The sequence below is a fragment of the Paralichthys olivaceus genome, chromosome 1 (genome assembly GCF_024713975.1).
Source record: "Paralichthys olivaceus isolate ysfri-2021 chromosome 1, ASM2471397v2, whole genome shotgun sequence".
NCBI lineage: Eukaryota > Metazoa > Chordata > Actinopteri > Pleuronectiformes > Paralichthyidae > Paralichthys > Paralichthys olivaceus.
Window position 1 is genome coordinate 11,212,541 of NC_091093.1, and position 20,862 is coordinate 11,233,402.

The window sequence follows — 20,862 nt, forward strand, 5'->3', positions numbered from 1 at the left end:
TCAGACCAATAGGCGGATTACTCTAATCCCTGACGTTGTATTGTTGATCCAATCACTGTTCAGCTCCCTGTCCATGGTGCTGAAACCAGCCTATCAAACAATTGCAGTACATTTGTGTGGCGATTAAAAGTTTAATACATCTTTTTTTATTATATTTTACTCTTGAAAGAAAGATGTGCGTACATTTAATAGACAAGTAGGTAGATTATACTGTACATCAGAACTAACAGCTACAAATATCAAGACTGTACAGTGGTGGTGCTGGTTGTTTAAAAAAAGAATTTGCTTATGTCCTGCACTCAGTTGTTATTATATTATTATTGAGGCTCTTGTATTTGGAGTATTTAGATTTAATAAAATTAAATATTTCTCCACATTAGAGAGCTGATTGTTCTCATGAATCTTTCTCATGATCCCTTATATGTTTGATGGTCTTCCGCAATAATTAAGATGCTAATCATCAGGCAGTTGACGTTAGCCAACCGCCAGATGATGTTAATGACATGTCTTCATTTGGACCTTAGCCAAACCTGGGGGGACGCTGAGGCTATAGGTAAATCTGACAGGCTTCTGGCTTGTATGGCAGTTCTATATATAGGCACAATAGGTCAGACATCATTACCTCAATGCCTTTTTAAACTGTACACTTAAAATCACAGGCAACAGAGTCAAAATGCATTGTTAGAAATTACATAATTCTGTTTGGTGACAACTACATGCATCAATAATTATGATCCGTATCATATTTATATTTAAAGAATAAAGTAAAGTAGTTTTCTTGAATCAATCCATGCAATGGAGTATTTTTGTATTGTAGTTACTCCCAAGTAAAGAACCTGCATACTCTTTCCATAACTGGCACTATAATCCCAATTCCCTTAGTTTTTTGCAGTACTGTGTAAATTCAGCTGTAACACACTCCATATGGAACTGTGCTGTCAGTCAGGTCACTGCCCAAAGCTAACTGGAATATGAGATACTGCGTGGACTCCAGCTGCTGATGCAGTTTCACTGTTACACAGCAAGTGGGTCAACTGTAATTCATGAAATTACTGAAGGATTAATGCAGTTTTATAACATTATATTGTTACAGTGACATTAAACAAGTGTAAATTCACTGACGGAGAATAAGTCAAAAACTTGCAGCTAAGAATTGGATGAAATGTTCATTTGCTTGTGAGTGTATTTGAGAACTTAGATTTCCTTGTAGATTAATGGCAAGTAGATAAGTTAATGTTTCATACTTTATTCATGTTAGTGTGTTCTAAATGTTTCAAAGTAAAAGTAGTCACCAGCAATTAACTCCTCGAAGGGTGTAATCATCAAGACTTCTTTAACTAAATGTGGAGACGTGTTATCTCAGCGTCTTCACTTCATTTCACACCTTTCAGCAGTGCACAGCAATCATGCAGCAGTGTGATCCTTTAACGAAACACTCTCTGATGAGGGTCTGCTGGGGCTTGATGTATCCAATTAGGTAGCGTCTTAAATGCAGACTCTGTGTGAGTGACATGTGCAAGCTAGAAGAAGTCAAATAGTGAAAACATGAATGTTACTCACACTACTCAATAGAGCTCACACTTCAAAACAGTCCCCTTACATTCAATCAAGCTGCACCTAATTTCAAACACACTCATATAAATAAGTCATCTAATTCAAGATCAGTACGTGAGAAATTCACAAACATTTTGAAGAACACCCTCTCTCACAATGTTCAAGAAAACGGAAAAAATCATTCTGGAACTGTACCCTTGATTGAATGAATATTAGTATGTTAATGCATATCAGAACTTTTTCTGTTTTTAGATAGTTTCATATGAAATTACATCAGCCAAAAAATAAAGAAATTATTAAATTATTTTTTGCGTAATAATGCTCACAGTTTGGAGGAAACCTCTTGGGGAGGTATAGACTCAAGTAAAAAATTAAAAATTAAAAGAGACTCAAATAGTGGTAATTGTTTTTTTGGGGCAAGGACGTGATTAGGACAAGGATGTAAAAAATCCTTGAGTGGAAACTGTTGATTGCTCATATCATGTGTACATATATGACTAATGTGAACATCCATTCATCCAAACGTCCATTATCCAAACAGAAACACAGTTGTCTTGACCCTTTTGGTAAGTTTCCCAGCTCATATCAGACAGAGGCAGGTATTCACTGGAAAATGCACATTCATCAGGCCCGGCTCTGAAATTCATCAAACAATTCATCAAACTTTTTTTGTACAGCCCAAATAATTGCAGATCACCATTTGTCTCATTGGGTTTAACAAGCTGTGACATCCAATGCCCTTAACCCTCGACAAGAGTAGGTAGAAAAAAAATGTTCTACAGAGTCGCAAGTGAGGGATCCCGCTCCCAGGACAGACAGACAAATTCAAATCAGTAATTGAAGAGTCCAGAGGAGGAAACCAACGTACGGGAGCACACTGAATGTCTGAGTTTAAGTGTTTCAGTGTAGCGCAGACAAATAAAAAGAATACCTATTTTCTCAGTGGTCAAATTACTGTGAGTCAAATCGAGGCCACTATGGATGGAAAGCCTAATACAACTGTCTCTTCTCACTCCCCTTATCTCCCACTGTCACTCCCGCCACTCTCTCATTTTCCCTCTCCTCTCCCCATTAATATTTATCAGAGGTAGTTCCAGTCTAGACAAGCTTCTGACATGATGTTCGAAGGCCATCATGTCCTATGCCTCACACAGAGAAGAGTTCGTCCTAAGTGGTCTCTCTTTCTTCTTTCTTTATCTCTTTCTCGCGCTCGTTCTGCCTATTTTCTCTCTACAGCCAACAAGGCCGCCATCGAATGGACCATTGAAATTTGCTCCTCTCTCTCACACCTCGAAATCCTCAGTTGAGATTCTGATTCAGAAGCTACTCTTTAAGCTAATTAGGACGAGGGCTGCTTCTTTCAGTCGGTAATGGCCGGGCTCTGTACAAACTGAGCCCACCTACTCCCTCCCCACTCTGGCTCACCAACAGTGCTTGGGAAAGTCAGATTTCCCTCCCGTGAGCTTTGCCAACACGGCATTGATTCAACACAATGGGTCTTTTCTGGGCCCTCTTTGCTGCGCGCTTTGTCATTATGCTGGATGGGGTGTGGACAGAAACCAGGAAATTAAGTATTGGGAAAGACAGAGGGAAAATAACATGGGTAGGAGGAAAAAAAGAAAGAAAACCGGGAAGAAGACAGGAAATGAAGGATGAGAGAGCATTTATTGAACATCAGAAAAATAAATTTAACATTTTATGTGATGTTTTTGCTTTGTGCAAATTTATTTTTAAACTAATAAAACATTGTAATTTTTTTTCAGTAAAATGTGGAAGCACTTCAACACCCACACAGGTTTGTGCCACTATCCTTATTAGGACTGTATTGACTTCCATTCATTGTGTGCCTTATTAATTCATGTCTTACAACCAGGACCCCAGAAATACAAATTTGACTCATTAGGACCAGGCTTTGATCCTCATGAGTTCCAGTCAGTGTTTGCACAAGAGGTTACAAAAACAAGAACACACACACACACACACACACACACACACACACACACACGGTAGTCCACTGGTTTCATATTGTATACACTTATTAATCCTCATCACTGGGTGAGTAAATGCACTTTAAATTAGGGAAAGATAAGTGTCTGTTGTCCCACACTCAATATCCCTGCTTGATGCTCCCAGTTGTGGCCCAGTGCCAGTGCACCCCGGTGTCATTGTCCTGTGATATAAAAAAAAAACATTTGCCCACTCACCCTCTAAGCCCATGTGCCACCGTTGTCTTAGTTTCTATGGAGACACTTTCCTCCAGGCCAAGCATGTGGAGCGCACCCCTCCAGCGGAAGGAGGTGGAATAACATTGTGGCAGGGCAGTCATACACCAAGCTCATTTACATATCCAAACATGAACCATGGACGTGCAGCATGCAGTGTTTGTTCACTAAACATATCCCAGTAGTCGATTCAACTCAGCTGGAAATGAAGAACACAAACAATATTATGATTTTTTTTTTTCTTAACAACACAAAGGTTGGTTCTGTTGTGCGTGAATACAGATTTTTTGAAAGTTATTCAGAGTAAGAGGACGCTGTAGAGCACAGTGTAGAAAATATCTGTCTCGTCACACAGGTTTCATTCAGCATTCTGATCACCGTCACTCCCTTTGTACAGTTGACATGAATGATGCATGCCCCTGTCTGGGCCTGGTGTGGTTGTTGCTCATTATCTTCAGCAGGGGGCACTGTTCTATCTGTTCATTGGTATTTCCTTGCCAATTCAGGAGACACACTGTTGTCAGATGGAACTGGGTGTCTCTGACCTTGAGGGAGATGAAAGACAACCACCACGGAGACTACTGTACTCTGCATTCAAATACACAAACCTCACACACTCACCATTGTAACATGTGACCTCGAGACAAGGACACCAATAAAAGAGGGGAATAAGCCAGGCAAAAAATAAAATATGTTACCACATCATATCTGTTAACTAATACATACAAATTGCGACTTTTGAATTTTAATATTAATAATGATAATAAATAAATTGATTTCAAAAATAAAAACATACATTGCAAAGCTCATAAAGATTACAAACACACAAGAAAACAAAACACCCAAGGCAAGAAGCAAATCATTACAACATCATCAAAGACAAGAAATAATAAAACTAATGATTAAGACGTGAATAATTATTTTGTTCAATTTGAAATCACATGCTACTTTTTTTAAAATTACTTTTTACATCTCACATACACAAATAAAGCTATAAAAGCATAAAACAATGACAATTTTGAATTGACTTCTCTCTCCTTTGAAAACTTAGTTGATTGAAAAGCTTTTAAACAATTGGCTTGATAACAATGGAAGCAAAGAAAGCGAATGGCAGCTTAACGTCATTAACATATTTCACGGGGGCAGTAATTGTGGCTGTGACTGACTTCTGCCCATAGTCACACTGATTGCTATTCAAACCAGCAGAGATTCAAACTGCTGTGAGGCAGACAGGAATTCAAATTGTATGTTTTATAATCATTTAAATGCTCTTTGAAAACTCATCAGAAGAACACATGAGCATATACGTATCATCGGAACAAAGGCTGAACAACCAGGAGATTAAATTAATTGAATTACCCTATTTGGACTTACTCACAAAAACGCAGTGGTTGATTTGTATAGGTCATGGTATATATTATTCTTGCTGTCATACAGTATGACTACTTTATGATCCATGCACCACAGGGTGGCTAATGAACCTTGTAATAAAATCATCAAGATGCATATCTTCACAATTCTCGGTCCCTGTGAGAATAATACACTCGTCTGATCTCATGTTCACTACAGACGATTTACTTAAACGACTGCTTCAATCACCTACAATCTCTTGTGGCAATGACTGGAATGTAGCACTAAGTATGACGTATGTGTTCTTTATGACTGGTGGTAATGATTAGTAAGTGTGTCATCACCATTAGGCAGGACCATACAGTCTATGGGCAGGACTCATAATGTGCCGTTAACTCATAGAAAGACACCAGAAATCATTGTTATTACAGTTAAACAATTAATTGTATAGTTTCATGTGTGTTTGGTTCTGCTTGGAGACTCTAATACTGAAATGTTCTCTCCTTTAGTGTTAGAAATACATTGACTCTGCTCATATACAGTTTATCTCGCAAAGCAAAATGATTTTCTGTGAAATATTCAGGAGAGTTTTTAGAATGCGTTATAATTCAATTTGAATGTTTGATTTTTGTTTTTACAGTAATCTACCCAAGTGATTCAGCGCAAATCATTCATCTTATCGACCTCACACTTGGCATGTGTATTGTGAATGGCCGAGGGAAGAGCAGTTTCAGATTTGGTGTAATTTGGACACGCAGCAGGTTCACTATTGATTAAACAGGTGAGGGTGCTCTATATGAGTCTGGGGGCAGGGCAGCATGCTAACAGTCAGCCTGTCGACCCAGTTGAACATATCTTCTTCTACTTCCCCTGATAATCTACAGCAGCAATCAAATACTGGGTCAAACCACAGGTCAAAGTCGTTAACAGATCATCTTGATACTTTTATTTCATTCATCATATTGACACACGCATATTCTCCAGAGTCAGTGGTGCTGATCATTTCCTTTAAAGTCATTTGTCATTAAAGTAAAAGCATAATGCTTGTTTTGTTGCTGTTATGCTTCATACCCAGCAGAATTTTTGAAAAGTTGTTCTTCTGAAATTCTATGAAATCTTCATCTTCATTGAACCAGCTATGATGAACACAAAAAATTCTGTCTTCACTCTGCACCATAGACTTTATAAAAAGGTCTGCACACAATGTCCAGCACAAACAATAACAAGTGATAGTGTAATCTAGAACTGTTTGAGCAGGACTCACTAATGACAAGTAATAATTCTAAAGTAGCTCCAGAGCTTTAAAGGTCCAGTGTGTAAGATTAAGGTGAAATGGAACTATTGGCAGAAATTCAATGTAGAAGAATCCTCATTATGTTTTCATTGGTTCGTTTAATCTAAATTGTTTGAATTATAGTTTTCTTTACCCTTGAAAAAGCCCTTTATATTTAAATACTTTATATTTACATCGAGGGGATCCTCTTTATGGAGGCCGCCATCTTTTTTTACAGTAGTCCAGACTGGACAAACTAAACACCTTTGAGTTTTTATGACAACTGAAGTTCACCACAGGTTCTTTTTCATGTTTGGAAGGAGAGGGTGAGGTGAGGGGTGTTCAGCTGCAACTCTAGATATCACTAAATTCTACACACTGTACCTTTAAAACAGGACAAGTTAAAACGACCACTGCTCTAGTGTTGATAATCATAAAAAGAGAAAATCAGTAATTTGACGATGGCAGATTGTTTGTCATCGGATAGAATAATATTCTTAAAACAGCACAGATTCACTTAGAATCACACGTGTTTAATCTCATCCCATGCAGTTATTTTAAGACACAAATAATCTTTATATAAACATGAAAACAAATGGTTACCAGGGCTGGGGGGTTTTCTGGAGTCCTGCAGAGTTGCTCAGCTCCTCACCAAACAATTACGATATTGTCTGTAGTAGAAAGATCTAATTTGTTTTCAGAGTGAAAAAACAGCAACAGCAGCCTACCTCTCACTGCCAAGAGAAACCACTAAAACCTCTTGCTTTTTGACTCGAGCCAGACAAGTTTACTGTACTAATTGGTCTCAATGGGCAGAGTATCAAATGTGTAAATAATTTTCTCAGCTATTGGCCTGCTTGTTGTTTGGCTACCTTGCCTTTTTTTTCTTTGATGGTGAAGAGAAAGCTACTGATACTCCAGCCAGTGCTGAAATTCCTGGAGTATTTTTGTTTTGACTTTGTAGAAAAACTGCTTCAAATATGGAAATGAGAGTCTGGTGTTGAATCATAGAAACCAGCAAACTCAAATTATCGACAGGGGGATGTGTGTGTCATGTTTGCTGGGGGGGAACCATTTGCAGATGGGGTTTCAACGTGTTGCTGTACCGTGTTGAGGGCAGGTTTAAGGGAATCAGGTTACTTCTAATTAAGAACATAACTTGGAGCAGGTCATGGCTCCACTGGATTCAGCCTTTGAGGTTCTGACAGGGCACAAGTTGTTAATTTCTGTCTGTCTGGGCTGTGGGGGCTGCAAAGTAAAATTAGATGTACCCTGTATAATCATCCCCTGCTTTGCACACGTGTATACTTGTGATTTGTTGACACTTTCTAGGATAGCCATACAAGTGAACAGCACACAATGTGAAGGTACGGGGCAATGTGAAGTAGTGAAGTGTCAACATTTTCTGACAAAACTGAACTAAAGCTATTTCTTTTAGATGGTTTGCACGTTGACATCATGGCAGTTTTAGTGATTTGCGAGCAGCTGGTAGTTTGTGGTCATCATTCTACAGCAGCTGGGCAGGAAAAATGAGAAGCAGGGAAATTACAGCTTGACCACAATCACAGAGGACAAAGCAATGCTATTAGTTTTCTGATGCAATCACATAATCTGATGGCCCAGACATTTGCTTTAATCAGACACCTGGGAAATGCATCCAACCCATTTCATTCCATCATCACAAATCAATCTTATATCAGTATTAAATGAATACACCAAGATGGGAAATCTGGTTGGACAAGCTATTATTATCAAGGGTATCTCCTTCATTACTGCTGAATATGAAGAGCTGTCTTTCTACTGTGTGTTGTTGGCAATATACAAAGCATCCCACACACGCTTGTAATGTACTGCTGTGGATCAGTTCTGAAATGAAAAAAGAAAAAAACAACAGGAGCCTGTACTCAAAAACACACTTAAAAATTCAAATGGTGTGAGATGACTCCTTGATGATCTGTTATATATGTTCTTTTCATCCCAGCAAGCAATTTAAGATCACAGTTCACATCACTTTTGGAACACCTACAGTGTAACAAGTAACAGCTCTGCATGGATATGTGAATATCTGTATCTGATGGTGAAAGCCTTTCCCTCCCCTGCTTCATCTTCCTGCTCCTGGTATCAGTGATGCTGCACAAGTCTTTGTCTAGTCTGGGGAGGCTGGGCTGCAGCTGCCTCCTATACTATGTGGTTTCATGCAAAAGTCAGTGGGTCCCTGAGCACTTGGTGCAGGAGGCAAGCTGGTTGATTGATTGGGAAGCCCCCCCCCCCCCCCCCCCCCACACACACACACACCCCCTCCTCCTCCTCCTCCTGCTTGTTCTTGCTCATGGAGAACATGTGCCTCTCCTGCTTTTTTTTTGTTGCTTTTCTTACCCAGAACTGCTTAATCACACACGCGCATCCATGCAGCCATGCATGCATGTGTGTGCACAAACAAAGGTGCAGGCTCACTCACACAGAGGAAATAACACAGACACACACACAACGGGTACATTGACAAAAATATGAATGAAATAGTTTTAGCATGATGTGAAGACAAGGTTCTGAATGAAACATGTGCATGTGTGTGTGTGATGCTCGCAGTCTCCAGCACTGCAGGGTTCATTCAGGGCAACATATTAGCAGTCATTACGGATAGAGACAATTCACCACACTTGTTTTTTTTTTTTGCTCTTGCACAGAATGAAGCACATTACGCTATAAGCAATCCATCGTCCCAGACACACACACACACACACAAACCGAGAGAGCGATAGAGAGAGAAAGAGAGAGAGAGGGCGCCTGGGGTAAAATGTATATTTCCACAAATTTGATATGAAGTGTTTGAGCAGGTCTTTGCATCGATCCCCTCCTCAGTTGTTGGTGGAAGGCATGGAGCCGAACAAAAAGCAGGAGGGGTGTGTGTTAGGATCACCAGCAGCTTTTCAGGACTCCAGCGACGAGCAGCCAGCCAGCCAGTGTCTGGCGAGCGTGCGTTCAGGCGCGTGCGCGCGTCCATGCATGCATGTGAGTGTGTGGACCAGCAGCCAACACACACACACACACACACACACTCCTAACATTCGTTCGCAACATGGCGTTGGAGCGCCGAGAGACACGACGGCTCTGCCCCTGACTAACGCAGCCGTGTTGTGGGGAGAGGAGCCGGAGGAGCGCGTGGAGCAGAGAGAGCGCCACATTCGACTCTTTTTCTCTTTTACGCACCACCGGAGGACACAATAGCGAATTCCTACATATGCACGTCGCTATAACGGTATAGCCGCTCGTTGTATAGACGCACGCTGCTGCTCCGCTGGTGGAAATCAAAGGCTGTACATGGCGGTGGAGACTATTTGGCTGCTCTGTCTTCTTTCGCTGCTTTCTGGTCCATCCACACAAGGTAAAAAGCGCACACTTTCAATCATGTGTTGGGTTTTCTTTTTGTTCTTTCACGGTGGAGTGCATGTGTAAGGCAGCGGGCCACTAAAGTGCAGTTACTCACAACTAAGTGGGCAGGAGAGGAGAGGGGCTAGACAGGGTGGATTTGCACCTTGCACGGTCCGATATCTCCCACCCCTCATCTCCGTGTAATAATACCGTGCTCACCTCATGTGGCCTCTCCGGTGCTTATGAGCTATAGTGGCGTGCTGTCACTTCATGGGTGTCTGCCTCTCTCTCTCTCCCAGGACGCGCCGAGAGCCTTTATATCAAGTTGCAGCACATTGCCCAGGGAGCAGCCCCTGAATGTTGCCACAGGGCGGCCAGAGGGGTTTGCACCGGGCCAGGGGGAAGTGTGGGATCAAACAGCAGGAACAGGGCTCATTATAGGATGTAATGTTTGTGTGGAGCCTCCTGGAAGAAACAGTCCTTAAAGTGTTGCTTTGCCCACAAATAAAATCAGAACTCTTCTTCTTAGTGTGATAACCTTCTGAATCCTCTGACTTGGGACTTGTGGTTTTAGCCACTGGCTCAGAAAGTCAAGAATGTGTGAAACCAAAGAAATGTTTTAATAGTAAACAAATCACAAAGTTCCAGGAGATGATGCACTGAAGCTGAGGGGAGGGAGGAAAGTCTGCCCACACATGAGAGTGGGTGAAAGACTATAGCCAGAGGATTTACATGACAAAGACTCATGCACAAAATCAGTGGAGTCTGCACAGTTCAACAATTTAAAGAAGATGCGATATTAAGAAATGTCTCCCAATGCTCTCCATTTCTGAAAACGTCATTAAACTAACATGCTTGCTCACTGTTTGTCCTCTGCGATGACACCACATTTGTGCACGGCAGGGAGAAATCACTGAACCAAGCTACAGGTGAAGAGGCAGATCAGAAATAACAGAAGTGATGTCAAGCAAATCAGACCAATTACCTGCAGCATGTTGCCCACGTTACATTAGCAAAGAGCTGTGGAGAGTGAAACAGGTGAAATGTAACCAGCAGTCATCGCACTGTGCAAACTGAGCTCAACTCTCATATCGGAGTGCTCTGCTGTCAAGTTTTAACTGAGTGGCAGCAGTTAAAGTTTAAGCATTACTAAGCAATAGCACAATGACAGGTGTTTGTGTTGAGAGAAAGAGAGAGGGAGCAAACAATAAAACTTTATGATTTATCTTCTTTGGTTTGAGCGCTCCAAGAGCTGGAGTTCATACTCGGGCTACTCAAACATTTGGATCGATGAGATTACTGCTCAAGACAGATCTTTAAATCTTTGCTGTTTGGTTTACAGTTTGTAAAGAAAGAAGTGTATCGGCAGTTATTTTGATAGTTGATTCATTGTGTGCATGGGGATGTTTCAGGCAAAGAATATCTGTTCACAGCTTCTTGAATTTGCTGCTCTGTAATCACTACTATGATCTTTAGGGTTTTATGCTCATGTTGACATGAAACAAGGAATCTGAGGATCCCACATGAGTGCATATCTCTGCTAAGGTCGAACAGTCTGCTTATGAAACCACATATACATTCACTAGATCCAGATTTTTATGTGAATCTGCACCAAATTGAACACACATATATCAAATATCAGTCAGTTTTTCATCAGTTGCCATTAATCAATTAAATCTATGAAAATGTTCAAGACAAACTTCCATTGTTTAAGAAAGTGAAAAAAAGTCCTGGATCTGCCCAGTTATCCATAGCCGCATCAAAATGTAATGGGTTCTTGCCTTGGTCACGCCTCACCCCTCCACAAATTCCTATTTCATGGGAATTGGTTGAGTAGTAATCCTTCTAACTACAGCCGTTTTAAGACATGAACTCTGCAGAATGTCAGCAGGATTGGGTCCGGAGTCTCTGGAGTTTGCCTTTGTCATGTGAAAAACAGCAGTAGATTCTCAGCTCAGACGCGTTGACATCAACACAGATATCTCAGGAGGTTTCAGGTGAGGGGTGTTGCAGCAGAGGCTTGCATGTCTTGGTTTACAGCACATCGACACGGCTGTCAGCCCCTTATCACCCAAAACTCTCTTGACATCTTTGTTGGTGTCTTCTACATGTGTGTCACCGTTTTTCCATCCTGACATATTTGTTTTCCTTTAGTTATTTTTCATTTTTGCATCTGTTGTTAGAAATGTATTCAACACACCAACACTGGTGAATCCTGGGGTGGATCTCCCGCTGTGTTCTCATTTGGACCCATTCAGACTTCTGTTGAGTTTTTATTGGGGGGGAAACTCCTCAGAAAGTCCGGAGCATCTCGCTTGGACATTTGAGGTCTCACGCCCAGCCCTTGCAGAGAATGTCAGCAGATTATTAGGAGTTCAGTGTATGTCTGAAAGCAGCTTTACAAACAAACAGTGGGAGATGAAATAACATCCTTTGTGGTAATAATAATAATAATAATAATAATAACTGGTTGCAGCTCTACATTATTGTGGAGGCTAAAAAACATCTGTGTCATATATTTATTTAAATGCTGTTGAGTAGTTGTATTTATTGAATATTTTGTTGCATCATTCAAAGTTTTTCATTCATAATTTTACCCTCCTCTTGTGTCTGCATGGGGTTCACTCGCACCATTGAAATGCTGCTGCCTCAGCCCCGGGATGTCATGCTCTGCAGTGGTCTCAACCCACAGTGATGAGAAATGAAGCAATATTGTGCACAGGGGCTGGTGTGGTGTTGTTGAAAAGTCAAGTGTGTCAGAATGGATATATATCAGAAGAGTCTGATATATTCTCTGAGAAAGTACATGCAGGTAGACGCCACCTCCCACAGACATATAAAGTGCCATCCTTTTACCCATTTCCCCTTATTCATTGTTCAATTATGCAAATAAAGGCCTAAAAAAGGAAACTAGACGTAAAGCCCCCTTGATTTCCATCTGTATGGTATTAGAAGGTCAGCGGATACAATTTATATAGAGTGAGATTACCATGGCTCGCAGACTGCAGCAGAGACCGAATAAGGAATCACTCCCCTTGAGATCATCCTGACATGAGAGTGAGTGCCACACTGGGGGCGATCACATCCAGATGATGAAATCACTGGCAGGTAAATGGTGATTGTGATGGAGGTTGCCGGCGATAAGGGCGAAGAGGAAATTGATTTATTTGCACTGCGTGATTTGTCACTGAAAAGTTGGTAACAAAACATTGGTGACAGTTTGTTCGGCAAACTAAACGCTTTGGCATTCATGAGATGTCGCGTTTCTATCGCAAAAAATGATTTAAAATAATGTAAACAAATCAGATTACAATATATTGTAATAATTCAGAGTTGCCATCAAAGTGTTTTGCTTCAGAGGGAAAAAAACAAATTTGTATTCATGAGCTCTGCTGACAGCCGCATCATGGTTTGTGATCAAATGAACAGATTAGTATGTATTATTAACAAATAATTACTCTGCATTGGTTATTATTATTCATCAAAACCAGGGAACAACACAGTCATTGAGGGCGACGTGGTGTCTGCTGTCTCTCTTCTCTCGCTCTATGTGTGTGTGTGTGTGTGTGTGTGTGTGTGTGTGTGTGTGTGTTTTGTCAGGTTTTGAAACTGGAGCATGAATGTTGTGGGTGTTGCTGGTGGTGGGAACTGAGCTGGTAGTGAGTGGGGGCTGGGGGTGATTCTGGGACAGGGATGAATTGGACGGGTGCTGGTGGGGCGAGTGCGAGGGCAAGGGCCATCGCTACATCCACAAACAAAGAGCTTGTCTTGTCCGTTCTAAAGATCAAATGAAAATATGTCAGCTTCACTTAACACATCTCTGGCAAATGAGTGAGTGTGAGTGTCTCTCTCACAGTTATCAATGGGGACAATAAAAAGAAAAACATCATTAGTCCTGCAAGAATTTATGAGCTAATTAATGTGATTATCATGAATATTGTAAACAGAACAGTTGCTTGATGAAGTGGAGGCGAGAATATGAGAATAATGAGTCCATTACCCAAATTTCCAGCATTATTCTTGATTCTCTGTGATGATAATGTTTGCATTAACAGTTGTAATTATTACCACTGCCAAGGAAGTTGTCTTTTCACCCGTCTGTCTGTTTGCTGAATCAAGATTACACAAAAACAAGGGGTTTGTGGTATGGGTCAGGGAAGAACCCATTCAATTTGGTGTGGATCCAGTTCAGGGGTTGGATCTAGGAACTGTCTGTAACATGGTGAGACAGGGGCGTTTCCAACATTTTTGTCATTTTCCCAGAGAATATTCATGTATCTTGATGACAGAAAATCAGGCATCTTTTGGGCCTAGGTGAAAGAATGCGTTCTATTGAGGGACATTCTAATTTTTTGTCTTGTGTCACTTTTTCTGTAGCAGCAAGGACAAAAACAACCACACTCAACAAATCGGTCCTTATTCACAAATCCAGCAGTTATGCAGCAAAGCCATCATTCACTATTTTATGCCATGTGGTGAATCTGCCAGCCTTTTTGGTCACGACACAACCTTCACTGATTCATCAGGTTTCCCCTTTCAGAGGAAAACAACAGACATTAGCCTTGGCAACCAGCATATAAGCCAAAACCTACTGTAAAGCTCCATAAAGCCAAGGGGAGCTGCAGATTCAGGTGATAATGCTCTGATAATTCTATTGGTTCATCGCTGCCAGTGTCGTCTGCCAACTTATCACACTGATGGATAGATATCCCAGTATGTTGTGTGCAGCAAAAGATGGGCTGGCTTAAAAACATATGCAATGGTAAACAGATCTACTCTTTAACCTGTTCAACAGAAATCAGATTTTATTGCTTTCATGTGTTACTGTAATGAATGGTAATATAATAGTAGAGTGAATAATCCTTTAATAAGCTTCAATGACATTGTTTTTTAAGTCCCAGTGGCATTTTGTTCTTGCAGTGGATTTAATGATATTTCATTTGAACGATAACGGTTGATTTTTAAAATGTTTTCATGCTGTGAAATTCAAGTACAAGCGAAGAATGTGAATGGACTGTGACTTTAATGACTAATGACAACTGAAGACCCTTCAGATTGAAAAGTTATGAACCACTGCACGTGAGTTTGGATATAAAAACCTGTGCATCTCTTCTCAGCTTCTACACTCAGGACTAATTAATGTGTCTATAATTAGATTATGTTCATTATCAACTTGTAATGTAGCATTGTACAGACAGGTAATATTCTCATATCTAAATGAGCAGTGTCTGCTCACATGCTCTTGACGAGCCTGTGAAGAGTTTGAACCTGCCTGTCAACAACACCACGCTGCTGAAGTCTTATTTTTAGCTTGCTTTGAAACCCTCACAGACTACCTCTGTGTGATCAGTACTGGGACAGATTAAATTCCTTTTTTTATTACTATAAATCAGATAAATGTCTGTACAACTCCACGTTTGTGTTTTGGGAGAGATACACTGTTATTCCTCTCGTGTTCTCAGGTCAGACAGTGTCATCTCAGCAGCCTGTTTCATACAGTTAATATTTCCATGGAACACCCGAGGAAAATGAGCCTGTAGGAATCCTGCTGTTGAAGTGACCCTGTGCAACGTTAGGCATGGTGGTGGGAGGGAGGGTTTTTGAGTCAACTATTTGTTCCACACACTGCTACAGGGTGCTGTGGGGCAAAGTCCATCCTCCAACTTAAATATCATGGAGATGTAAAGTTGCACAAGGGGTCACATTTTTGACTCAGAACTGTCTCAAATGAAGATATTTAATAACAGTGAAGTTGGCACGTTAAAAGGCAAAAAGGTCTGAAGAAGGTGGTTTGTTGTGGAACGACACTCATGAAGCATTACACTCCTACCTGCACTATAACTCACCAGATGTGGAACAAACGTTTCACGGCTGACTTGGAAACGTAAAAGGAATGGGTTTTATTTTTCATTAATCTTCTGCTTCTGTGTTTTCTTACACTATGTTGCCTTCAAGCTACAGGCCTGTCAAAACACTAGGGCAATGTGGAGTGAAGCAGGCCAAACTCTGAAATGTGCTTAATAAATAATTGATTGTTGGATAGTACCAAGAATATACCAATACAAACCTGAATATCACACACATCATCATTGCAGCTTGAAAGTGGCTGTGCTCAGGAACAAGCTGAAAAGTTTGACATATAATTTACTTCTTACGTTGTGTAACACTTGCAGCAGAAACAAAGCAGCATGGGCTTTTGGAGTTTTCTTTCCATGCAACTATTTGAATATAAGTTCAATATTCTATGGTTAGTCAGTCAAATAATCTGATTAAAACTCATTTGGCTTTGTAGATGATGTATTCTGTTCCTCGGTTATGCATTAACTTTACATCTACATGGTCTCCAAGATCTTAAGTTTATATCAATCATATTAGTGAACAGACAGCTCATGTTATTATGAGTCGGTAAACTGAATTAACTTTCAAGTTTACTGTATCGCTTCGTTGCAGTTCCTGCTGGTTATCTCTCAGCTGACTGCTTCGGTCTGATTATTTTTAGTTTACCATTGGTCTAGTGGTAGTGGTACTTTTAGAGGTCACCCTCATAAATGTGTATACTTTCTATAACTAGCATTTGAACAAAGAGCTGTGGGTGTACTTACAACCATAAAGACTAACGAATGGAGCTTTTGTTGCAGGTTAAACTCCCTCAGACACTGCAGACAAAAATATCCCCTTTTTAATGAGTGAGTCAAATGGTTACTTCCACCTTTAGTTCACCTGATTAGCGTTGTGTATGTCTCCTCCTGAACTGTACTGTCATTTTGAATGTTCAGACTGGAGTTTAGCTCCAGGTTGTTGTGACTACAGCACAGGGCCAGCTGTGCAGCCTCCCATATAGTAGCAGCTACAGAATATTAAACACTGGATTTGTAGGGGGATGTACACTGACTGTATGTATCTAATACCTGATGCAGCCCTGATATAAATAAATGATCTGGTGCCTGTTTTCATCTCACAGACTACACTATTATTCTGTTAACCCTAAGCCAAAAGACACTGCCTGACCTCAACCCGAATATACATTTTGATATGATGCATTTTATGATTTAGTGATATTCAGATAAAATTGAAATGAATAACATTGTGACCAAATTAAGACCTGGAGTATTCTGACCTTGTTTGCGTTATGTATCCGTGTATACATCTTAATCGCATTATAATGTCCTATTGGAGTTCTCACAACAGTTTGCAACATCGACAAATGATTGTTACAGTTTGATGACGATCTGAGTGTTAACAGAATGGAGTTGTAGCTCTTGCAAAATTACCAAGGAAACACCCAAAATGGTATATGTTAACATTGTACATTAAACTATTTCAGGTCGGGTTTTAAAACTGGAATAGTAACAATGCCAGTCATTGCAATGGACGCAATGACTAAATAAGGTAAATAGTCATAATATTGGTGTCCAGCCAGTCACTGTCAGCTTCTATTCTTCAATGTCTTGTGCTGAACACACCACCTTAATGACCTCATGCAATTTGACTTTTAAATAACGTACTAATGTAAAGAGTGGTTTTAATCACTATGCTCTAGTTTTTAGCATCATTTGAACTTTCTCTGGGATCAAACTTCTCTTATCCCACTTCCTCGTTTAGTAATTCTGCAAACATACATCCTCTCATCTCTTGAGACTTAAGACCAGTGCTTGTTGGACAGCAGTGCCTGTGGAGACTAGCTTATTACATATTAGTCCTAAATTAATTATCTGCATGCATTTCTGTTTGTGTGTGTGCAGAGGTACATACACCCTGTGTGCTTGCCTGTGTGTAAGTGTTGGTGCGTCAGCTGTGATTTGTGAGTGTATCTTGATCTTCTCCCCAGAGAGTCCATTCTAAATTAGGATGCATATTATTTAAAGATGCCTTGGTCTGAGTTTCAGCTGGGTATATTTGTGCAGTGAATATGTTGATTTTTTATGGTGCCCTGTGTGCGCCTTTTCATGCTGCCATGGAGGCAATCTTAAGCACAGGGGTGTTTGTGTGAATACAATAGAAGTCTCACGCTCCATTTTGTCTTTAGTGAAATCAAATGATTTACTCTCATGGGATGTTCGAGAATTGTGTTAAATCTATTTTGTCATTTGTAAATAGTGTGACTGCTTCAAAATATCTGAATATCTGAGACCTCAAGAGCTAATGAGTGTTTCATTTCAGTACCTGTATGTATTCATGACTTGCCTGGGTCAGATCTGTGGGAAAGGAAATAATAATAATAATAGTAATAATACCTGTAATTGTATAGCACTTATCTAAACAAAGTGCTTCACAAGAAAAATAATGAAATACATGGCTAGAATTCTATTCTATTTATTTGGCATTTTATTTATTTTTAAACTAAATTTAACTAAATACCTACTTTCATAGGTGGCAGAGTCAGAAGCTGTCATATAGTATTAAACCCAACAGTTCCCACAATGAGCAAGCCCTTTGGCAACTGTAGAGAGGAAAAACTCCCTCTTTAACTGGGAGAAACCTCTGGCAGAACCAGACTCACTGTGGGCGGCCATCTGCCTCGACCGGTTGGGGTGAGTGGAGAGAAATGGGGAAAGAGGAGGTGGGTGGCAATGAGGGAGTAGAATAGAGAGAGAGAGAGATGGGGTGGTGGGGTCATGGGAGAGGAGAGAGACCTCAAGAACCTCATACGTGAACTCTATAAGTCTCATTATTGTAGTGAAAGTAATTACAGGTCGCATGTTAGAAATGCTTTCCTGTGAAAAATCCGTTTTGAGCAGTGATTTAAAGATCATTATTGAGTTTGCGAGCATTATCTCATCCGGCAGGGAGTTCCAGAGCCTCAGGGCCCTGACAGAAAATGCCCGGTCACCTTGATTGGCCAGCCTCGACCTAGGGACAGCCAACAGGGACAGGCTGGCCGATCTGAGGTTACGACTGGGATTACAAGGAGTCAAGAGCTGCGAAATGTAGGTTGGGGCCAGCCCATGTTGGGCTTTAAAAGTTATCAAAAGAATCTTAAAATCAATCCTGAATTTAACTGGTAACCAATGAAGGGATGCAAGAATTGGCGTGAAATGAGCCCTACAGTTTGTATTTGTTAAAATACGAGCAGCAGTGTTCTGAACAAGCTGCAAACAAGTTACCAGGTTTTGGCTAAGGCATGTATACAGGGCGTCGCAATAATCCAGGTGGGAGAAAACAAAGACATGTATTACCTTTTGTAAATCAGCGAGGGATAGAACCGATTTGATTTTAGAAATGTTTCGTAGAAGAGCAAGATTTAATGATTTGATTAACATGTGTTTTGAAGTTAAGACCGGGATCGAATGTGATGCCTAGATTTTTAGCTGTAGTTTATAAATATAATAATAATAGATTTCTGGATTTCACATGGGGGTCTTAGATATACAAAAGTTGCATTTTGACTCTTCTTGGCAAATCATGTAATTTAATTTATAAAATGAAGATTGATTTATTTTGCAACAGGCTGCTACATTCCCTTCCTCTATGCAGGAAAAGCTTTATAATTCTGCCATCTGATCGACTTCCAACCATTTTCACATAAAAACTCTAGCTTGCATAGCTTGTGAAAAAAAATGCTGTATGAAACAGCAATGTAAATTATGTGTTTTCTACTGGTAATGGAGCTGCCTTTATTCATGTGTTTATTCATGTCTTATTGTTGATTTGTTTTTTGGTAAAGCAGCTTTTTAATCCTAGGAGCACAAACTAATATAACAAAATGAAAATGATGCAATTCAGACAGATTTCATCCTGTTGGCTTACTAGGTCACTGAGGTTTGCCACACAGTGGATCTGATAACTGTACGTGATGGGATTTTGAACAGCTCCTCGGGGCAGGGTCACAGTTACACCATAGGTGGTTCACTCTGTATTATCCAGGACTTATCCAGCAGCAGCCGGACTCCAAGATCTAATCATTCCCTCATTTGAATCCTAGCACAAGCTGCGTCCATAGCCCTAACTTCATTGAGTGCTGGCAGTTTTAAACATTATTTATATGTAAATTGTATGTAAAGAGTGATCAGTTAATGGTAAAGCAATGTTTTGTGTAATGAGTAAACCAAACATAACATTAAATCTTAAATTGATCATACTGTCAACCCACAAATAATTTGTTTCTTGAAAATGTTCAACTAATATTTTATTCTGCTAATGTAGTTTGATCATGAGTGGATACTACTTTTGTTGTCTTCAGGACCTTTTCTAGTGTAAATGATGACTACAAGTTGACCTTAATAGGCACCAAAGCTTGGTCCTAATGAGCTGAACCTTTCTGAGGTCCTAGAGGTAAGGGGTAAGATGGGAATTATGGTTCAGGTTCAGGATCAGGCAATCTCTGAGCCCATCGGCTATCATTAGATGATGAATTAGCTTCAAGAAATAATGGCCAATATTTTATAGCTCCTGGCATGGACAACGGATATCGGGACCAAGACTCCATCTTCTGTTTGCCACACACTGTTTACAGTTTGACTATTTTCTTTTATCGCGTGAGTTGAATGTTTGTGATACTTCTTAAAGGTGTTTTAGGCCCAGACAACATTTTAGCTAATCTCTTTTAACAGTTATCCACATATGAATGCAGATAAAAACAAAAAAAAAACAATAGCTGAATACTTCTGCTCTCAGACAGAAAGCAGGAGGCTTCCCACCAACAAATCTGTCGCTTGCCTACAGATTCTGGATCTTCACATGCAGAATGTGTTCATAGACTTTAGGGTTGGAGCTGTTTACAGTGAATGGAAGTCAATACAATGTCCAAATAAGAACAGTAAGATAGCGGTGCAAACCCGTGTCACATTGCATTGGAGGATGTCACATTTCATAATGTCATTCTTGAGAACCCAGTGTGAGCATAATATGTGAAGCCTGCTTGCTCAGTGCACTACACCTTCACTAATTTGTCATCCTGACCTCGTGTGAGATGATCAACCCTGAACCTCAAGTACAAGCATTATGAGAATTCAAGGATTCAAGGTTTTTTCAGCTTGTGTGTTGTCTCTTAACTCTGGTCTATTTTTCCATAGAATCCCTCCCAGTGTGTCCCTTGCCCTGCACACTGGGAGTAGGAACCGTTACCTTCCCAGTCTCATGCCCCAGTGTCCCCCC

The 20,862-nt window shown here is 40.3% G+C and overlaps 1 protein-coding gene across 1 annotated transcript in view; it reads left to right on the plus strand.

Annotated features, from left to right (window-relative positions):
* The first annotated feature begins 9,255 nt into the window (after positions 1–9,255).
* Positions 9,256–20,862, plus strand: part of igdcc4 (immunoglobulin superfamily, DCC subclass, member 4) — a 56,980-nt gene continuing 45,373 nt past the window's right edge. Inside the window, exon 1 of the mRNA XM_020079688.2 lies at positions 9,256–9,781. Within this exon, the coding sequence (XP_019935247.2) occupies positions 9,718–9,781 (64 nt within the window). The 5' untranslated portion in view covers positions 9,256–9,717. The remainder of the gene's footprint in view (positions 9,782–20,862) is intronic.